General features: G+C 41.6%; 1 protein-coding gene across 1 annotated transcript in view; it reads left to right on the top strand.

Annotated features, from left to right (window-relative positions):
• The window catches only part of LAMA1 (laminin subunit alpha 1), a gene marked incomplete at its 5' end in the record, with an annotated part of 156831 nt that overhangs the window by 37264 nt on the left and 97533 nt on the right, over positions 1-22034 (top strand). Inside the window, 11 exons of the mRNA XM_023544158.2 lie at positions 1167-1284; positions 1881-2059; positions 2943-3048; positions 4921-5081; positions 7137-7277; positions 8452-8625; positions 12923-13024; positions 13988-14199; positions 15084-15195; positions 16572-16682; positions 21271-21398. Of these exons, the coding sequence (XP_023399926.2) occupies positions 1167-1284; positions 1881-2059; positions 2943-3048; positions 4921-5081; positions 7137-7277; positions 8452-8625; positions 12923-13024; positions 13988-14199; positions 15084-15195; positions 16572-16682; positions 21271-21398 (1544 nt within the window). The remainder of the gene's footprint in view (positions 1-1166; positions 1285-1880; positions 2060-2942; positions 3049-4920; positions 5082-7136; positions 7278-8451; positions 8626-12922; positions 13025-13987; positions 14200-15083; positions 15196-16571; positions 16683-21270; positions 21399-22034) is intronic.

The following is a 22034-nucleotide window of genomic DNA, read 5'->3' as shown; positions in this document are numbered from 1 at the left end:
AGGACCTAGCTCAGGCCCAGGGAAATCAACAGCCTCTGAAGCCGGCTTAGGGGCAGGTGGTACAGCAAAATACACACAAGTATTTAGCTTCTGCAGAGAGTGCCATTCTTCTCTGGTTCCAGAGATGTGAGCAGGCTGTGCAGCTGGCTGCTTCTCCCTGAGGAAACTGAGGCCGAATGCTACCAGCAGCCCGCTGCAGCCACTCTTGGGAAGGGTGCCTAAGGGAATCCTGGCGATTCAGGTTGCCTCTCCACTTCTGAACCGTCTCTCCCCCCCTCAGCCACTCAGTCTGTTTTCTTACTTTGCCTTTGATGTTCATGCCTCCTAGCTTGTCATACATATAATCGTTTCACTTTTTTGCAGGGGGGTCTTTGTTGTAAGAGGGATCACGGGAAGCATCTGGTTTTTCCACCGTCTTGGCCCCACCTCTCTACATTTCTGTTTTTAAAAAATTTATTCAGGGAAAATGTTGAAAGATATAAAATCATGATGCAAAAAAAATTTTTTCAAATTAACTGATGTTTTAGAAATTTTATTTTGCTGTGTTTTGAGCAAATATTTCTAATTAAATCCCTGTTATGAATTTTGAAACCCTTCCTTCTATAAGACAGTCAAGCAAAAAAATGTGCAGTTATAAATTATATATAGTTTTTTTTAAAGAGTATTTCCATTCTCTCATTTTCTCCCTCTTACTCTCTTGTGGTATTAAATGAAGATAAAATAAAGTTTCTTTGTTTTAGTATAATGTTAAGTGTCAATAGGACACTTAACTACCCCCCTTCTTTTAGACGACTCATGTTACTTCTTGCGTTTTTTTTTCCCCCAATCTTTGGCACTATCCCCTTATTGATGCTGAAAAATATCTAGGTCAACATGAAGAAAATTATCAATAGGAGCTTACAAACCGTTAAGTCCATGTCCCTTTTTAAAGAATTAAGTAATCCTTATTTTAGTTTCACCTTATTTCTCCCCACTCTGGTTTGTACATAGGTTGTGTGTATACATTTTTTCTCTAAAAATTAAATGTCTTTTGCTTTGCATTGCCATGTGTCCTCAACTGTGAAGTCTTGCCACATAATTGACTGTGATAGATTCTGTTTTAAAAAACTCACAGAAAAATATGCAGGTAAAGTTTTTGATTAAATGTTGTGTTCCTTTCTGTTTAGAAACTACAGTGCCAATGTGAACATAATACCTGTGGGGAGAGTTGCAATAAGTGTTGTCCTGGATACCATCAGCAGCCCTGGAAACCTGGGACCGTTTCTTCTGGCAACACATGTGAAGGTAATTATGAATAGATTTTGGAGAATGTAGGGTCCCCCCCACCTTAATATATTTCATTTTACAGTGACTTAGCTTTTGTAATTAGTAGATAACTTCTTTTCTCAGAAATTCAAATAGTTCCTAAAGCTGCTGATTACCTTGTAAAGTTTGAACTAGTGAGATTTAACTGCATATTTATAGATTTGCTATTTTGTCTATTTACAGAGTTTGCTATTAAGGTGATAGGAAATGCTGTTTCTAGAAACAGTGGCACCGAGTTCCATTTTGTGGATTTAATATAATTTATTTAAACAGTTCCCTAGCAATGAATATTTCGTTATTAATCTTTTGTTTACACAGTGGTGTAATGCCATTTATAAATGTGCAAATGTTTAAAATCACAGAAGATGGTTGCTGAATCAAACGAGAATGCACATTTACAACTTTGACAGCTCTTCCCAATCACCCTCCATAAGATGGCCAATATCGTATTGAAATGATTTATTCTAGAATTTTAGCTTAATTTATAGCCAAGGAAATGTACTTAGGGAGGGAAGGACTTTCTCTGTATAGGACAGCCTATGCATGTTAATTGACATGTTAAAATATTCTCCTAGAGTGTAATTGTCACAGTAAAGCCAAGGACTGTTACTATGATGAAAATGTTGCAAATCAGCAGAGAAGTTTGAATACTGCTGGACAGTTCCAAGGAGGAGGAGTTTGTATAAACTGCCAACAGAACACCATGGGGATCAACTGTGAAACCTGTATTGATGGGTATTACAGACCACACAAAGTAAGAGTATTTCTTAACCATTAACTAAGCTTCATCTTCTTTCCAGGCATGAAAATGATACTTAGCCAGCTCTCGACCTCAGTATTAGAGACTCATTTCCTTTTGTAATATTTCATTCATGTTCTTACACTAGTTATATTCTTCAGATATCTATTTCCTATTCTATCTGTCCTATTTTCTTGCTCAAAGTAGGACTTCCACTTATGATTTAACATGAATTCCTGGACACATTACGTAGGTAAATCAGGTTTTGTAGTACTAACTGTAGACATGAACGTTCAACCAACAACTAAAGCAATGGTGTCTTGCCCATAGGAGGTGCTTAGTAAATCCTCAGTTAGGTTGATGTGGGGTTGTTACATGGGCTCCTGTGCTGGTCCAATTACAAAACCAGTTGTCATTGAGTTGGTTCCAACTCATGACAGCTCCATTTGTGTCACAGTAGAACTGTGCTCCATGGAGTTTTCAATGGTTAACTTTTCAGAAGTAGATTGTCAGGCCTTTCTTATGAGGCACCTCTGGGTAGGCTCGAGCAGCCAAGTGCTGTAACCATGTGCACCACCCAGGAGTTCCCAGTCTGATTACAGGTGATGCTTAGAGTAAGTCTCTGACAGGTAGCAGAGAGAGGTAGCTGTGGTAATGGGAAAGGCTCATGCTTTGCTAATGATGCTAACAGCTGTCACCCCCAAAGAGATATCTGAGGCTTCCCAGCTTAAGATCACCTTATCTTCCTGAAACCTACAGCCTTTGGGCCACAAAATCATTGTAATAATCACATCTTGAATAAAAACCAGATGCCTTGTCGTTAATATTATTTTTGATATTTTAACTGATATTGCTGCTGTTTCTAGTAAAATAATCCAGGACAACCCCTGCCTTTCAGGTTTCACCTTATGAGGATAACCCTTGCCATCCCTGTGACTGTGACTCCGTGGGGTCCCTCAGTTCTGTCTGTATTAAGGATGACCTCCATTCTGACTCACACAATGGTAAGTACTTGATTCACTTCTGTGCTGCTAAGTGATTTTGGGGAGGAAGATTTGAACCAAGTGGAAGTATTACCATTGGGTAGTAATTTGGTGATTTTGTGTAGTAATTTGGTGATATGAATTCTGTTGATTCTTTTGTTTGCCAGTATTTACCGAGCACCTGCTGTATGTCAGGCAGTTTTCTATGACCTAGGCATTAGGGGTGTAACTAAGGCATGGCTGGCAGGAATGTGCCTTGGGCGCTGCTTGAGGAGGGGTGGGAATGAACAGTTTCTATTGGCCATCGCAGTTTCTATCCCCAGCTATGAGAGATCATTCAGCAATTTAAAACTAATTGCCACAGGAGCTATTGTGTATAGATAGGCCCCTGCTAGGAGTCCATACGTGAACAAGAAAATCAAAGTCCCTGCTCACAGTCCAGCACTAAACAAGCAAGACCATGGGGATATGATGCCAGAAAGGTACAAGTGCCATGAGTAGGGGCGGATGAACCACAAAGCAAGATGCACACAGCCTTCCAGAAAGCAAGGTACACACAGGCCTCCAGTAAGCCAGATATGCACAGGCTTAATTGTGTTTACTTACTAATCGGTAGTGCACAATTTCACATGCGTTTCACCACATCTTTGATGAAATTGTGTGCTTCAGATTAGTAAGTAAGTACAAGTAACCTGTGCCTAACTTGCTTATTTGGTAATCTGTCCCTGGCCATGAGCATAAAGCAGAGTCAGTTGTCGTGATTGCAGGGGTACAGTGTATGAAGCTGGCAACATCAGGGTGATGAAATGACATTTAAGCAGATTACTGAGTATTTGATGAAAGAAGATAAGGCTGAGTTTAAACTGTATGTAGAGCATGATCAATGGCAATTGCTGATTTTAGCTCTTAGAAGACACACTGGAGCTTTTGCCTTCAACCTCTCACAAAGCAAGCAAATCCTCCAGTTAACTTCGTAAATGTCAGCGTTCTTCCTATATCAAAAGCTGGCAAATGGACTTGCAAATACCTGTCTCCCGAATAAGTTGCATCTGTTCAAAGGATCCTGTGACTCGCATCCAATTCTCAGGCAGTGGCAGTTAAAATGGGAATTGAGCAGCCAGGAAGGATGTGTCAACAATGAGGGCCCATCAAGAGCGTGGAGCGTGAATCACTGAGTTGAAGTGATCTCACAGGCTGCTGGTAATGAGATGAGGATGATGATGATGACAGCTACCCTTGACCACTAATCTACTTTCTGTCTCTATAGATTTTCTTGTTCAGGACATTTCATGTAAATGGGACCATAAAACATACGACCTTTTGTGACTGGTTTCTTTTACTTAGTGCAGTGTTTTTAAGGTTCATCTATGTTGTACCATCTGTTACTACTTCATTTCTTTTTTATTGTCAAATAATTATTCAGTTGCATGGAGATGCCACAGTGATTCATCCATTCATCAGTTAATGAGCTTTTGAGTATGTCCACTTTTTTGCTATTATGAATAATGCTGCTATGAGCATTCAGGTGTAAGTTTTTGTGTGGACATATGTTTTCATTTTTCTTAGGTGTATATCTAGGAGTGGAATCGTTGGGCTATATGGTAACTCTCTGCTTAACATTCTGAAAAACTGCCAAATAGTTTTCCAAAGTTGTTGCACCATTTTATGTTTTATATTTACATTTTGCATTCCCACCAGTCTATGCGCTTTTCATTTCTGTTTTCTTTCTTTAAACCAGGGATTGCAGACTGTGGCCTGTGGGCCAAATCTGGCAAACTAAGACTCTGTGGTCAAAAGCCTAAAATATATACTCTTTATAGAAAGAGTTTGCTGACCCCTGATTTAAGCCTCTTTTATCTTCATGTTTGGTCATTGCCATTTGTTTCTTTTCAGGGAAGTGGCCAGGTCAGTGTCCATGTAGGGAAGGTTATGCAGGAGAAAAATGTGATCGTTGCCAATTTGGCTATAAGGGTTACCCCCACTGTGTTCGCTGTGAGTGCAGTCCGGCCGGCAGTGTGAACGATGACCCCTGCACAGAGCCTTGTGCCTGCAAGGTACGTGTGAGGCCACGGCGAAAGGTCAGAGACCCTTGCACTTCCTTGGAGGCTTTGGCTTGGATGATCTGTTCTCGAGCAAAGCAGTAAGGTTAAAGCAGAACACCCCTTCCCCCCATACCTTCCTGAGAAGCTGGCATTCTGTCATAATGAGCTGGCTGTATTAGATGTCCTTGGACTTCCATGGCACCTGGTTTTCTTTTTGGGGACCTGTGAGCACTGGCCATATATTCTAGAGGCATTTCTGTGACTTTAGATGAAGACAAGCATAGTGTATCATTTTTTTAGGCCTTGGTTTATAACTCATCTCTTCCGTGACAGCCTTTCCAATTTCGTATGTAGAGGAGAACCAGATAAGTGCTAGATTTCTGAGAACATTAATTAAAGGCAGATACGTGATTTTGGGTTCCTCTTAAAGAGGAATTGAATCATTATAAGAAATGCATTAAACTGGTATCAGTGAGATGTTTGACTTGGCAATATGGTGCTCATATCAATTCTCCCAGTTATGCCTAGGGCTTCCTGTTGTACCTTGTGTGATTATTATTTCCAGGTAAGCAGATTATTAGGCACGTTTTGTATATGACGGCAGTGCCTTTGCCAAACTGCACAGTCTAGGGGCACAGTTCTGCACAAGACTGTCCTTACCTCAGACACCAGCTGCAAGTTTGGGGGCCCCCAGAGCCACCTTCGTTTCTGACCAGTTGGCTAAAAATCTGAGACCATCCCCAGGTTTGATAACTCATTAGAATGACTCACAGAACTCCGAAAGCACTATACTTATGATTATAGTTTTATTATAGCAAAAAGATACAAATCAGGACCAGCCAAAGGGAGAGACAAATAGGGCGAGATATGGGAGGGTCCCGAACATGAAGCTTCCTTGTCCTCAGGAGGCATCTCCCTCCCTTTCATATTGTCACGTTGATATGTGACAATATACACAGTTTGTTGACCAGGGAAGCTCACCTGAGCTTCAGTGTCCAGAGATTTTATTGAGGTTTTGTTACCTAGGTATGACTGACTGAACATCGCCAATGTGGTTAAAGTCAATCTCTAGCTCCGTCACCTCCCTGGAGGCTGGGCTGATACCATGTGGTTCAAAGTCCCAACCCTCTAATCACATGGCTGGCCTTTCTGGTATAGCCAGCCCCCATCCTAAGACTACTTGTGTGGCCAGCTTCACCTGAGTCGTGTTATTAGTATACGCTATCAGATGTGGTCCCAGGGGTCTATCATGAATAGCTAAGATACATCACTCAGAAAATGCCAAGGGTTTAGAGGTCACACATCAGGAGCCAGGGCAAAGGCCATGCCTCTCTTTGGGTGAAGTTAATTCTTCACCATTTATTTATTAATTATTTATTAATAGGAGCCCTGGTGGTGCAGTGTTTAAGCATTCAGCTGCTAACTGAAAGATCCGTGGTTTGAACCCACCGGCCCTGCCCCCAGGCAGTCTGCTTCCATAAGGATTACTGCCTTGGAAACCCTGTGAGCAGTTTTACTTATAGGGTTGCTATGAGTCGGACTCGACTCAACGGCAACTGGTTTAGTTTTAGTATGTGTTACTAAGACTAGCAATTATATAGCCCTTTTCATAATTTAAAATGCTTGAAAGATCAGCAAAAATGGAAGACTTAAAACAGAAAAAGAACACAAGCCATTTAAGTACAATGCCCAAGCTCTGAGATTCCTAGCTTTGTTCTTGACTACAAAATCAAATGACAAATATTCCAAAATATTTATTCTGGAAATGTAGGAGAAAAATGTGACAATCTGCTTCCGTAAAGATTATAGCCTTGGAATCCCTATAGGACAATTCTACTCTGTCCGATAAGGCGTCTATGAGCCGGAATGGACTCGATGGCACATAACAACCAACACCACCACTCTGGAAATAGTGACTTCCTGAGACTTCACGTGTACCTGGAATGTTTACTTATTTACTTATCTCTTTCTCTGCATCTCCAAAGCTTTTTCTTGTTAATGTCATTTTATATTCCGTCTTCCTGGACACGTTGGGTTCAAAAGCTAATCTTTTATCCTAACTTTCAGGAAAATGTTGAGGGGAAACACTGTGATCGCTGCAAGTCAGGGTTCTATAACTTGAAGGAGCGAAACCCCCAGGGCTGCTCCGAGTGCTTCTGCTTTGGTGTGTCTGATGTCTGCGACAGCCTTTCTTGGACCATCAGCCAGGTGGGAGTCAGTGTCCATCATCAAGGATTTAATATGCTTGTCACCTCAAATGAGCTCTCTGCATGACTTGATATCACTCTCCTCCACTAGGAACGGCATCACACTGACCAAAGGCAGCCCACTGTTAAAAGTTCCTGTGTAGGCATGCTGTCGTCCCCACATACATTTCCTGTAGAAACCATGTGATGATAGGGTGTAGCTGAATGCATCCCACTGAAGTGTCTGAAAAGCATGAGAACTGTATTGAGCGTTGAGGTTAGCTCTCAGCCAACCTGTTTCACCCTGTCTCGGGCCGGGGAACCACCCTAGAGCATGGGGTCATGCAGAATTTTCGTATCTCAAAAAAGCTGGCAGGGAAGGGGTGCTCCAGTGACAAGGGTGGGCGCAACAGCAGGTGACACAGGGATTATGAGGGGCATGCAAGTACCCCCAGCTATCTGGGCAATGAGGAGTTCTGGAGGGTGAGGTAGAGGGTGGTCTTAAGCAGGTAACTACAGGAAGAAGAAATACTCTGAAGGCTGGAGGGCAGGGAGGGCTGCAGGGATGGGTCATCCTGCTGGTCAACACCTTTCTTCCCGACTCTCCCCATCTATAGAAACGAGCTTTCAGTATGGTGGGGGCTGGTGTGGAGGGCCAGTCCCTACTCCCCTTCTCTCCCTCTCTCCTCCTTCCATCCTATCAGCTCCTGAGAATGAAGGTGAATCCTGTGGCCACCAGTTGGGGCTATCGTTTGTCATCTCTATGCCACCAAAAAATTGCGAGTATAGATTCTGGGGGTTATTTCTATACATTTTCAGCATTTGGGCAAAGGACAGGGGCAACAAAGAAGAGAGAGTCGGAGTTAGAAAATGACATTTTACTCAATGCAATTATTAAGTTCTTTGCTATTTTTTAATCTAAAATATATATCCCTAGCCTTTATGGTTTTATTTGCTAATTTTCTTACAATTGATCTGGATTTGGGGTAAGCATTCATCTCGTTCTCAGGTTTTCCTGGTCTTTTGATAAAGAGGAGCCTCATAGGTTGTGTGGTTCCACAGCCACCATTGTGTTAATTCCATCACTAGCTGAGCTGTTTGGGTCTGTTTCTTCATTGCGAACATTAATCCTGGACTGGGTGAAGTCTAAGGTAAATCCTAGTTTATATTCTAAAATCCTTGGATTGTTTTTTAAGGTCAACGACATGTCTGGGTGGATGGTCACTGACTTGATCGGTTCAAACACGATCCAGTCTCAGCAGGATTCTCGTGGTGGACTTCATCAAATTAGCATCAACAACTCTGCGGTCATGCAAAGGCTGACTTCCAGGTACTATTGGTCAGCTCCTAAGGCATACCTAGGAAATAAGGTAAGTTCATAGCTGGGAATAACGGCATCTTGGACAGAGATCTCTGAGAATATTAAGGAGGAAGTTCTGTTTGAAATTTAAGTAGCTTTATTGGCCACGGAGTGTTTGGCAGAAAACTTCACAGTATTTGCTTACATCTGACTCATGAAACCAAAAACCAAACCCACTACTCTCAAGTCGATTCCGACTCATAGGGACTCTATAGGACAGAGTAGAACTGCCCCGTAGGGTTTCCAAGGAGCAGGTGGTGGATTCAAACTGCAGACCTTTGGGTTAGCAGCTGTAGCACTTGACCACTATGCCACCAGGGTTTCCATATGACTTATAGTGTCTTCTTTATCCTTTTCTCACTTTTTATTGCATCATTAAAATATGAACTCTCAGTAGTCAAAATAGCCTGGTACGGATACAACAACAGATACACGGACCAATAGAACAGAATTGAGAATCCAGACACAAATCCATCCACATATGAGCAGTTGATACTTGACAAAGGCCCCAAAACAGTTCAATGGGGAAAAGACAGTCTTTTTAACAAATGTTGCTGGCAGAACTGGATATCCATCTGCAAAAAAATGAAACAAGACCCATACCTCACTCCATGCACAAAAACAAGCTCAAAATGGATCAAAGACCTAAATATAAAATCTAAAATGGTAAAGATCATGGAATTAAAAATAGGGACAAGGTTAGGAGCCCTAATACATGGCATAAACAGTATACAAAACATTATTAAGAATGCAGAAGAAAAACTAGATAACTGGGAGCTCCTAAAAATCAAACACCTATGCTCATCCAAAGACTTCACCAAAAGAGTAAAAAGACTACCCACAGACTGGGAAAAAGTTTTTAGCTATGACATTTCCGATCAGCACCTGATCTCTGAAATCTCAATGATACTGCAAAAACTCAACTACAAAAAGACAAATAACCATATTAAAAAATGGGCAAAAGATATGAATAGACACTTCACTAAAGAAGACATTCAGGTAGCTAACAGATGCATGAGGAAATGTTCACAGTCATTAGCCATTAGAGAAATGCAGATCAAAACTACAATGAGATTTCATCTCACTCCAACTAGGCTGGCATTAATCCAAAAAACACAAAATAGTAAATGTTGGAGGGGCTGTGGAGAGATTGGAACACTTATACACTGCAGGTGGGAATGTAAGATGGTACAACTACTTTGGGAATCGATTACTTTGGGAATCGATTTGGCGCTTCCTTAGGAAGCTGGAAATAGAACTACCATTCGATCTAGCAATCCTACTCCTTGGAATATATCCTAGAGAAATAAGAGCCTTTACACGAACAGATATATGCACACCCATGTTCATTGCTGCACTGTTTACAATAGCAAAAAGATGGAAGCAACCAACGTGCCTATCAACAGATGAATGGATAAATAAATTATGGGATGTTCACACAATGGAATACTACACATTGATAAAGAACAGTGATGAATTTGTGAAACATTTCATAACATGGAGGAACCTGGAAGGCATTATGCGGAGTGAAATTAGTCAGTTGCAAAAGGACAAATATAAGACCACTATTATAAGAACTTGAGAAATAGTTTAAACTAAGAAGAAAACATTCTTTTGTGGTTACAAGAGGAGGGAGGGAGGAAGGGAGAGGGGTATTCACTAATTAGATAGTAGATAAGAACTACTTTAGGTGAAGGGAAAGACAGCACACAATACAGGGGAGGTCAGCACAACTGGACTAAACCAAAAGCAAAGAAGTTTCCTGAATAAACTGAATGCTTCGAAGGCCAGTGTAGTGGGGGCAGGGGTTTGGGGACCATGGTTTCAGGGGACATCTAGGTAAATTGGCATAATAAAATCTATTAAGAAAACATTCTGCATCCCACTTTGAAGAGTGGCATCTGGGGTCTTAAACGCTAGCAAGCAGCCATCTAAGATGCATCAATTGGTCTCAACCCACCTGGATCAAAGAAGAATGAAGAACACCAAAGACACAAGGTAATTATGAGCCCAAGAGACAGAAAGGACCACATGAACCAGAGTCTACATCATCCTGAGACCAGAAGAACTAAATGGTGCCTGGCTACAACCCATGACTGCCCTTATAGGGAACACAACAAAGAACCCCTAAGGGAGTAGGAGAACAGTGGGATGCAGACCCCAAATTCTCATAAAAAGGCCAGACTTAATGGTCTGACTGAGACTGGAAGGACCGTGGAGGTCATGGCCCCCAGACCTTCTGTTGGCCCAGGACAGGAACCATTCCCGAAGCCAGCTCTTCAGACACAGATTGGACTGGACAATGGGTTGGAGAGGGATGCTGGTGAGGAGTGAGCTTCATGGATCAGGTGGGCACTTGAGACTATGTTGGCATCTCCTGCCTGGAGGGTAGATGAAAGGGTAGAGGGGGTTAGAAGCTGGCAAAATGGACATGAAAAGAGAGAGTAGGAGAAAGCAGGCTGTCTCATTAGGGGGAGAGTAATTGGGAGTATGTAGCAAGGTGTATGTAAGTTTCTATGTGAGAGACTGACTTGATTTGTAAACTTTCACTTAAAGCACAATAAAAATTATTAAAAAAAAAAAAAAGAACTCTAGTTCTTCTTGGCCCAGTTCATAGGAAGTCTGTTTTAGAAAGTTTCCTCCCCTCCAGTGACAGACATTTTATTTTCCTTTTCCGGATTCTTGAATCACTTGGGCCTTTAATGAAGTGTTAGTCGCGTTCCCACTTTATTTGTAGTTGGCTGGGTCTCTATCTTAGCATCTTCATGGTTTTGTAAAAGGCCTGACATTTAGAAAACAATAAAGGTTTGTGGAATACATTGTTTCCTCAGTTTCTTTATCATTACACTGTTACTCATAAATTTCACATTCAGGAACGGATTTTAAGAAAATGCAAAATAGGCATTTTACAAAGTAAAGAGTTGGCTTATATGATTTAATCTTTCTCTTCAATGGCGTATTTCCATTTCTACTCACCAGTTATGCCACTTCTGCCCAGATTCTGATCCATGTGAAAATACCTTCGGTGAAATCAGTCAGTCTCAGTCATTCTGGCTCCCTGTGCTTTTCAAGTCATGTTATGCTTTCATAGTAGCTTGTAGTTTGGTAAATTTCTAGTTAATTGATTTTTATATTTTAATTTTATAACTTCCTTTCGCTATGAGTCGAAATCGACTCGACGGCACTGGGTTGGGTTATATATTTTTAAGTAGTGTTTATTTTTGAAAATGATTATTTTCCCCATCAAATTATAATCCTAGAAGATGTCCTCTGTTTCATAGTAAGAGGTCAATTTTTTTTTTTTCCTTGAAGTTGCTTCCAATTTTATAGTGCAGAGATTGGATTCTGAACATTATGTTGTTTGTCGTGGTTACAAGCCTGTCTGTATCATTCAAGGTTCTCCAGAACCAATAAGAGATTTAGGGTAAGAAATCGGCTAACACAATTGTGGAGGCTGTCAAATTGGAAATCTATAGCGCGCGCAGGCTGGCTGGCTACGCTCAGGCAGTTGATGTTATAGACTCGAGTCTGAAATCTACAGGGCAGGTGGGAGGCTGGAAACTCAGGCCGGATTTCTGTGTTACAATCTGGAAGCAGAATTCTGTCTCCAAGAAACCTCAGTTTTTGCTCTTCAGGCCTTTACCTGATTGGTTGAGGCCTACCCACAGCATCATGGGTAATCTCCTTTCCTTAGTCACTGATCGTACATGTTAACCCATCTACAAAATACCTTCACAGCAACATCAAGACCAGCATTTGGACAAACTACTGGGCACCACAGCCTAGCCAAGCTGACATATAAAAGTAACCATCACACTGTCAGAAAGAAGATCTCTATTTTACATTGGAGGATATCTGATTAGGAATACCGTTTGTGCCTCCTTTACCCAGACTAATATTAGCAGATCAAACATGTTCCTTCCTGTTGCCTGTAAGCAGGAAAAGGAGATGAAAATGTGGAGGTTATAGTCATGGGTCAAACCCCTGACCCCTAAAATATTTAAGTGAAATAAATGTCTATTGTATGGTGAACTGAAGGTTATAGTAATCTACTTTGGGGTATCTAAGAAGGAAGGGTTTTCTGTGCACTAAAACAGCATCCCGCAATTCGGTAACATTTATTAGTAAAACGTTCATATGACATGTCTCCTCTCCATGGCCTTTAATGTGAGTGCCCTTACAGATTGTGGCCTCTCGGACAAGCTCTAGCCTGGTTATTTTCAGATGAACCCTAGTGACTGCTTCCTGCTACTTAGGGGCTCTGATGCTTCTCCCCTGTGGTGTTCGTTCTAACTTAATTATTTCAGCTGGCCGCGTTTGGTGGATTCCTGAAATACACGGTGTCTTATGATATTCCAATGGAGGCAGTGGACAGTGACTTAGTGTCTCACGCTGATGTTATCATTAAGGTAATTGTTTTTACACTGCTTTTGGCATTGAGCTTTAGGTCTTAGTGGGTGATAGCTCTGTGAATCAAAGTGATTCAGGGAAGCCAGGTGGCCAGTCAGCGATGCATTATCTCTTCGGGACAGTAGTAAGACTCGTGAGAATAAGCATCCTGTCTTTGGACCCATTTTCGGAGTTGCCTCAGGACAGTGCAAGCTGCTCTCCCCTTGGTCACCTCAGCTTGCCCATCTTTTCACATTTAAAAAGGAAGTGAGTTTTTGTTTATACTTGGGAACTACCCTTTCAGTCCTTTTAAGCCTCCCTTCTCCTCTCTCTCCACTTTGCTCTCCCAAATGAATCAATTAGGCAGTGCTGGCAACAAGGGGACCAGTGAAGTGCAGCCACCTTCGTAGGTTCCTCTCCCACATCCTCATCCTCTGCCCTGTACCCTTTCACCAAAAGACACATCTCTGCAGAGCTTGCCTCTCCCCTCCTGAAACATTGGCGCCAAGGGTCTGCACGCACTCAAGAGAAATGATTTCAGTTCCTTGTCCCCAGTTTCTGTACTCCTCCCCGTGACCTCCGCCTCAATTCTGCAGCAGTTGGAAGCTGTGTGGGGCAAGTGATTTTTTTTTTTACCAACAATCCTATGGAAAGCCAGAGGTATATTTATATACTTTTTCTACGTCTGTCGTTTAGTTAAAGATTAGGGATGATAAAAGCTGGGACAAATGCATGACTTGGTTTATTTTCCCAGACTCCAGCAAAGTCGACACTCTTTAGATCTATTATCTGAGTCCCTCTGAGAGGAATGCGATGAAACAACTTCTCTGATAACCCTGAACCAAGAATTATAGATGCCATCACATTTCTCGCCACAAAACCCTAAGCACAATGGAAAACTAGGTTGTGGGGAAAAAAAACTTGATTTTATTTTTTGATCATTCAGTTGAATGATAGATCCATTCCCTCTTGTTCCATGTCAGGGAAATGGGCTCACTCTCAGCACACAGGCAGAGGGCCTGTCACTGCAGCCCTATGAGGAATACTTCAGTGTGGTCAGACTTGTGCCTGAGAACTTCCGGGACTTCAGCAGCAAAAGGGAGATAGATCGTGACCAGCTCATGACTGTCCTTGCCAATGTCACACATCTCTTGATCAGAGCCAACTACAATTCTGCAAAAATGGCCCTTTACAGGTGTGTATCAAAGAGGAAGGAAACACTTTGACATTATCTTTACTCTTACGTATTTTAAACTTACATATTTTACTGTTATTATCTTAAGGATATAGCTAATGAAATTGGATGTCTTAGAAATTATTATTTTTACTAATATGATTTTACTGAAGATCTAATAATAGTTGTCCATGACAAATACGCGTTGTAGGCGACAGGCTTGCTCTCAGGATCGGAAGCACTCCAGGGGCTTCTGAGAAATGCTTGATGAGTTAACAACTGTCTGTACTGCTTTGGGGTCTGGTTCTCACACTTCTGATGCTAATGGTTTTAAGTTTTACAGAACATATTTAAGTAAATGTGTCCACCTTTAGTCATTTTATTACTTCGAGGTCATATTCTGGCAGGACCTGGCCACAAAAACAAAACACCAAACCTGTGGCTGCCGAGTTAATTCTGACTTATAGCGACCCTATAGGACAGAGTAGAGCTGCCCCCATAGGGTTTCCAAGGAGCAGCTGGTGGATTCGAACTGCCAGCCTTTTGGTTAGCAGCCTGAGCTCTTAAATCTCTACACCACCAGGGCTCCTCAAAGCAAACAGAATTACACATGTGAGGATAAGCTATCTGCATTAGAGATACGAGGACGGAATGGATGGATTTTTCTGAAGTACCCGTTCCCACAGCTGTCTGTGGGCAAAGCACATGGTTGTACCAAATGTTGAAGGCCTTGTTGAAGGGGAATAATGATGGCTCCCAGAGAGCCTATTGTTGTGAAAACCCTTACTTACAAAAGTCACATCACCATTTTGTTTGAATTCTGTCTTTTTAATACCTATCTTCATTCAGGTGTTAGGTATCATTGCGAGTATGTAAGTCATGTACCAAGTCCTGTCCGTTTGCAGGCTGGATTCTGTCTCTCTGGACACAGCAAACCCTAATGTTATAGACCTGGCCTTGGCCACTGAGGTGGAGCACTGTGAATGTCCCCTAGGCTACTCGGGCATCTCTTGTGAGGTAAAGCTTCTCTTCTCCAGCTACCTTTTTCACTTCCATTCTTGCCTAAGGGGGAAAATGTGCGCTGAAGGTGTATAATGCACATTTGAATTTTAATTTTAGAAACTCTGGTTCAGACTTTTTCGGGCTATCGGCACATTAAGAATGTTTGTAGGAATATCGGAAGCCGCATTGTTTAAAGGAATCTCATACCTCTACTTGTTGGGCTGAAAAAAAAAAAAAAAAGCCATTGCTGTGGAGGCAATACTGCCTCATAGCTCCCCTAGCTGGCTGGGCTAGGCAAATGGAAATAACCTGTCTTAGTGCTGCTCTCTTGCCTTAGCCTATGGGAAAATTGAGCCCCATACCATAGTATGCATTTTTAAGGAGGATTGAACCTGATTGTATATAAAACCCCAAACCCACTGTCATCGAGTCGATTCCAACTCATAGTGAAACAAAGTAGATCTGCCCCATAGGGTTTCCAAGGAGTGCCTGGTGAATTCGAAGTGCCAGCCATTTGATTAGCAGCCAAAGCTCTTAACCGCTGTGCCACCAGGGTTTCCAAATTACCAGCACACGCATTGGACAGCTTTAGATAAGCCAAACCTGTTTTTAGAGACTTTTTGGCCCCAGGCTGTTTTGGACATGGGTCTTGGAAGTGTGCACACACACCTTCGGTTTACTGGGCACAGAATCCAGTTGTTCTGTATTATAGATTCCAGGTATGTGAAACGGAACATGTCATGGGCTTGTCCTGAGCATTAAATGAATTACTGTGTCTTGGGTGGTTCTCCTCCTTACGGGTAGAGAAAAGTGTCCCTGAGTGCCCCTGCTGCCTGTCCAGTGTTTAGCCCATAGAAAGCACACCTGTAGTGTTTGCGAAACCGACCTGCTGTGATGTGACACAGACCTGTACTTCCATAATCTGTATAATGGAATCTTTTAATGAATTTTAAATGAAGGAGGAAAAAACCAAAGTTGAGAGTAAAAAATCCTTTTGGTTGAAACACTGATTAAATGACTGAGTGTTACCTAATTCTAGTTTAAGAATATTGCAGTGGAATACCGCTGAGTTATATGCTGACGGCTTACATTACCGTTAAGTGGTTGTGTGCTTGTTTCTGCCTTTAAAAAGAAATACGGAATTGGATTATGGTGAGAGTTGCACAACTGGGTAAATTTACTAAAAATCATTGAATTGTACAGTTAAAATGGGTGAGTGCCATGTCATATAAGTGATACCTCAATAAAGTTGTTTTTTTAAAAAAGGAACGAATAGCTTTCTGGACTCCAGGAAAATTGAGCAGTTGACTTCTCTAGTGTAGCGGAGAGAAGATGTTCGTATTGCCTGCTGAGGCGCGTTCACAAGCACAGTAACCCACCTTCTTTTGCAGTCATGCCTCTCTGGCTATTACCGTGTGGATGGAATACTCTTTGGAGGGATTTGCCAGCCTTGTGAATGCCACGGCCACGCCACCGAGTGTGATATTCACGGCGTTTGCTTTGTGAGTTTAAAGCTGAAACTTTGAACCCCCACCTTCTGCCCACTCCAGTCCGTTTGCTGAGCAGAAATGATTTGTAAAAAATACTTCCTCCCCAGGAAGGATGTCCCTGACCTTGTACATCCTGAAGGAAAACTGTGGATTTAAGTTTATGCCATTTAAAGTTTCCTGCCTTTTTTTTTTTTTTAAGTTGCTTTGGTGGAAGTGAAATGGGATATATAATTTAGTTGCAGCTTTTTATTAGAACAATGACCAGAATATAAAATTCCCCTTCCTCCCCCCAAAATGTATGAAATATATTAATTGATTTTAGGTAGTTTTTTCTTTAATTAGGATTATTGCTTCTAGGACATGTTTGTTACTTTAAGCTCTTTATACTAAGTATATTTTGCTTGAAGGGAAGTAATTATTTACCTACCAAGATTATAAAGCAATACAGAGGTAGAAACTACTTAAATAAAAATGGCTGGGTCTTTTAAATATTATATTGTATTTTAAACATTATATTGCATTGTATACTGTGAGAGGAATAATAAAACCATTTGCACTACCCAGGGACTCCACTGTCAGCCCAAACCCTAAAACCAAACCCGCTGTCATCGAGTTGTTTCTGATTCATAGTGATCCCATAGGACAAAGTAGAATGGCCCCATAGGGTTCCCAGGGTTGTTAATCTTTACGGAAGCAGACTGCAACATCACTTTCCTGCAGAGCAGCAGGTGAATTTGAACTGTAGCTAACAACAATAACAACAGCATAGTCCAAATTAAATTTAATATATTGGAAAACATTGATCAACCTTTTATAGAAAAGTGTGTAGTTTAGAAACTGAAAATATTATTTAAATTGCTTGACGAAAATGGCCAATAAAAGTATGTAAAATGAATGGCTCTCAGGAGAAGGGGTATGAAGGAAAATGGGAGACAAGGAGACACCAAGAGGAGGAAAATGAGTGAAGACTCCCAAATGGGAGCTGGGGTGGATGAGTACAGGCATGGGTGGGTGTAGGTCACAGGAGAAAGCTACAGGTGACAATTACCACAGGGGTGGGGGTGATGGAGGGACCAGGGGAGACAGAGTCAAGGAAGGAGAGTGGCGTGGAAAGGCAGGTGCAGAATAGGCCCCACGGGTCCTTGAGGCACGCAACTGACCAGATGGTCAGCTCTGCGTCTCCCGCAGCCCAGGGCATCTATCTCCTCTCTCCTTCCCTCCCATATACCTGCTGATTCATTGGGATGTTACTTTCTAAAGGAAAGTTGTAAGTGAGGAAAAACTGGTTTTTTTTTTTTTTTTAATTCATATATTTACCATTTCCAGTGCTCTTCATTGCTTAGTATAAACCCAAGATTTCATCTGGTATCATCCTTCTGTAGCCTGAAGAATTTTTTTTCTTTTTTGGCATTTCTCTAGTGCAGATCTGCTGACTGACAAATCCCCTTATCTTTTGTTTATCTGAAAAAAGGCTTTGTTTCACCTTCAATTTTAAAATATATTTGCACAGATTTTTCTTTCAATACTTTAAAGATGTTCTCTTGACTTACAGCTTACATTGTTTCAACTGAAAAGTGTGGTCATTCTTATCTCTTATTCTGTGTGTATTGTGTCTTTTCTCTCTGCCTGCTGTTGGGATTTTCTGTTTGTTCCTGAGTTTGAGTAGTTTGACTATGTGTCTTACTATTGTTTTTTAAATGCTTAACCTGTGTGGGGTTTGCTGAACATCTAGGATTTGTGGGTGTACAGTTTGTAACAAATTTTGATAATTCCCAGCCAAATTTTTTTTCTCCATCTCCCTCTTTCCCTTCTTCTACTGGCACTACAATTGCACATTGATGTTGAGCCACACATTACTGAACCTCTGTTCTTTTATGTCATTTTTCTCATGTTTTAATTTCTATTGCTTTGCTTTAAATTCAGTGGTCTTCTGTAACATCTAATCTGACCTTATGCCCACTCATTCAGTATTTCATTCTACATGTGTATATGTAATATACATATATATGCATATATATATGTATATTACATATACACATGTATATATAAACCAAACCTGTTGCCTTCAAGTCAATTCTGACTCATAGTGGCTGTATAGGACAGAGTGCAACTGCACCATTGGGTTTCCAAGGAGTGGCTGGTGGATCTGAACTGCCGACCTTTTGTTTAGCATCCTAACACTTAACTACTGTGCCAGCAGGGCCCCAAGATACATATATCTGCATAACTCTGTATATCTATATCTATATATGTATGCTCTACAAGCTTCATTTGGTCCTCTTTATACAGATTTCTTCACTTGTCCTTTAAATTCTTGAGCATATTTGTAACAGCTTTTTAAGTATCCTTGCCTGCTAATTCCAATATCTCTGTAATGTCTAGATATTTTTCTAACAACTGACTTTTTTCCCGGTTCTGAATCATGTCTTTGCTTCTTCTCATGTCTCATAGTTTTTAGTGCCCATTAAAAAAAAGTACTGGAAATCATTTTAAATTTACCCAAAAGTTGTAGGAATAAAAATGGTACTTAGGTGTTAGAACACCCGTCATTTACCTAAATTCACTTACAGTCCACATTTTTCCCATATGCTTTATTATTCTTATTATCTATTCACAATATATGTATTTTTTCTGAACTACTTAAAAGTAAGTGGCATACGCTATGGCCCTTTATCCCTAAACGCTTCAGCATATATATCCTGAGAATAAGGATATTCTTTATGTAACCACAGTATAGTTATCAACTTCAGAAAATTTTAACGTTGACACTCTTTCTAATCTACCATCTATTTTCTGATTTTGCCAATTGACACAATTATGTCCTTTATAGCACTGTGTTTCCTCAAGTACAGGTCTCCAGCTAGGATCTGGTGTCGCATTTTATTGTCATTTATTAGTGTCCTTTAATTTGAAATATTTCTGGTCTTTCTTTATCTTTTATGACATTGGCATATTGAACAATCCAATTCGTTTTTAAAATATAGAATGCCCTCCATTTGGGGTTTTTCTGTTGCCTCCTCCCGGGTAGATTCAGGCTGTGCGTTTCAGAGCAGAGTCCTTCATTAGCTGTGTCCTTCTCAGGGCACCGTGGCTGGAAGCACACATGTCCGTCTGCCCCTCACTGATGATGCTGATTTTGATTACCTGATCAGGCGATGGTCCATTTCTCCACTGTGTAGCTACTCTTTTTTTGCTTTTGTAATTCATAAGTAGTCTCAGGGAAACACTTTAACACTGGGCAGTTATCCTATTCCTCATCAAAATTTGCTCTTTAATTTAGTGGTCACGATGATTCTTGCCTGAGCCAATATTTACTATAATATTTGCAAAAGGTTGATTCTCCAGCTCCTCCAGATCGCTGAGTGGCATTCAGTATTCTCCTGTTAGCAAACCCTTATGCTCCCTTCCTGCCCACTTGCTTAGTTGTTATCTGTCTGGGTTGGTGGCTGCCAGACTCCCCTGATTCAGCTGGCAGGAGCATATCCAGTAGTGTTTGGTTACATGGTAAATACTGTGGGGCTATGTTGTTAAGTTTCTAGATTTTACTTTCCTTTGAAGACCATGGAAGTCTGGTTTTGGCAGGCAGCTAACTTATTGCAAGTCAGCTTGATTGTTTCAAGGTTTGTTCTTAATCTTTGTTGGGGCAGGTCTGGTACAGTCTTTAAAGATAATGGCTTAGCCCTACTAAAAAAACGGGAGTTTTCCTTCTGAGGTCTCTATTGAATACCCTGAGTCTTTAACAAGGCCTTTCTGTACTGGCTGGTTGGAATTCAGATGTCTCTCAGCTCTGTGAGTTCTGAAATTTTCAGCTTACAGCTCACTGGGATTTCTTTGCCAGGCCTCACAGAGTTTCTCTCCACACGTGAGCAGCTTCGTTGTTGTTGTTGCGTGCTGGTGAGTTGATTCCGACTCATGGTGACCTCATCTGCAGAGTAGAACTGCTCCACCTGGGCTCTAATCTTTACAGGCGCAGATCACTGGGCTTCCTGCCCACAGAGCCACGGTGGGTTTAAATGGCCAATGTTTTAGTTAGCAGCCCCGTGTTCAGCTGTTGTGCCTCCAGGACTGAGCCACTTAGCAGTCAGCAGCTATTCAAAGAAGCCCCCTGTGCAGATTTTCGCAGCTCCTGTTGTGCTCCAGCTGTTGAGCTTCCCTTAGCGCTGACCTCCGTCTCTGCAGCTCAGCCGGGCCACATGCTCTGCTTGGGTTGGCCTGCCTGAGCGGCTGTACGTCTCCAGAGGGACAGCCAGGCAGGGGTGGACCACCTCGTCTGTTTCCCTTCTCTCAGGGGTCACAGACCTGCACTGTCCGTAGTTCGGGGTCTGAAAGCAGTCGTTTGATATGTTTTATCCCAGGGTTTAGTTTTTTTTTACAGGATGACAAGTCTGGTTCCAGACTTTATTTATACAAATAAAACATTTTATTAGTTAATCTGAAAACGGACAACTCTTCCCCATATAACTGACAGTGTGGTGACTAATTTTAGTATTTGTCTTTTTTTTTTCCACTTGGACTTCACTTGGATTTCACAATGCCTGCCAAAGAGTCTGAAAACCCCTTGAAAGAACCTAAGCTGAGTCTCTTTTTTCTTGTGTCCTAGGCTTGTATACACAACACCACGGGGGACCACTGTGAACAGTGCCTGCCTGGCTTCTACGGGGTGCCATCCCGAGGAACCCCTGGAGACTGCCAGCCCTGTGCCTGCCCTCTCTCCACACCCTCCAACAAGTATGCCTCACAGCGCCACCAGCTGTGCCTGCCCAGTGTAGTCAGAACAGCTCTTTCTACCCAAGAAAAAAAAGCTTTTCCCAAGTATTTCCATCAAGATGGGTACTAATATCTTCAAGGCGAAGCTTTGGATATTTAAGAGTGTGACATTTTGTTCAGCATTAGTTAATTAGGATTAAAGAGGGAGGGGTGGATTGTCTTTTAAAAAAAGGTTGTTGTGGTAAAATATTCAAGCAAAATTACATGATAGCAAAGACACTTGGGTAATTTTTCTTCTTGGTTTCATGTTGGTCACCGATTGGCTCACGTATAGAAGTTGTGTGCCTGCCATTGGGTGAGGAGGCATAGGGGATAGAGGTGAATAGAACATCGTCCCTGGCCTTAAGGGATTTTGATCTAATGACCAAGCAGGTGCATATGAGGTAAATGAGAATGGGCTGGTTCAGTCATTGATTCAACAAGTATTTATTGAGCGCCTTCTGTGTACCAGGTATCATGGTAGGTGCTGTTTGTAGGTGGCTGCTGGTCCTGAGGAAGTTACAGTGTGGACATCACTATAGCGGGCACAGGGAAAGTCATGCCGAATCTATCCCGCTGAGGCCTGGAGGCATCCTCAGGGCACTTTCGATCTGAGAC

The sequence above is a fragment of the Loxodonta africana genome, chromosome 11 (genome assembly GCF_030014295.1).
Source record: "Loxodonta africana isolate mLoxAfr1 chromosome 11, mLoxAfr1.hap2, whole genome shotgun sequence".
NCBI classification, from domain to species: domain Eukaryota; kingdom Metazoa; phylum Chordata; class Mammalia; order Proboscidea; family Elephantidae; genus Loxodonta; species Loxodonta africana.
This window is presented reverse-complemented; position numbering and strand designations above follow the sequence as displayed.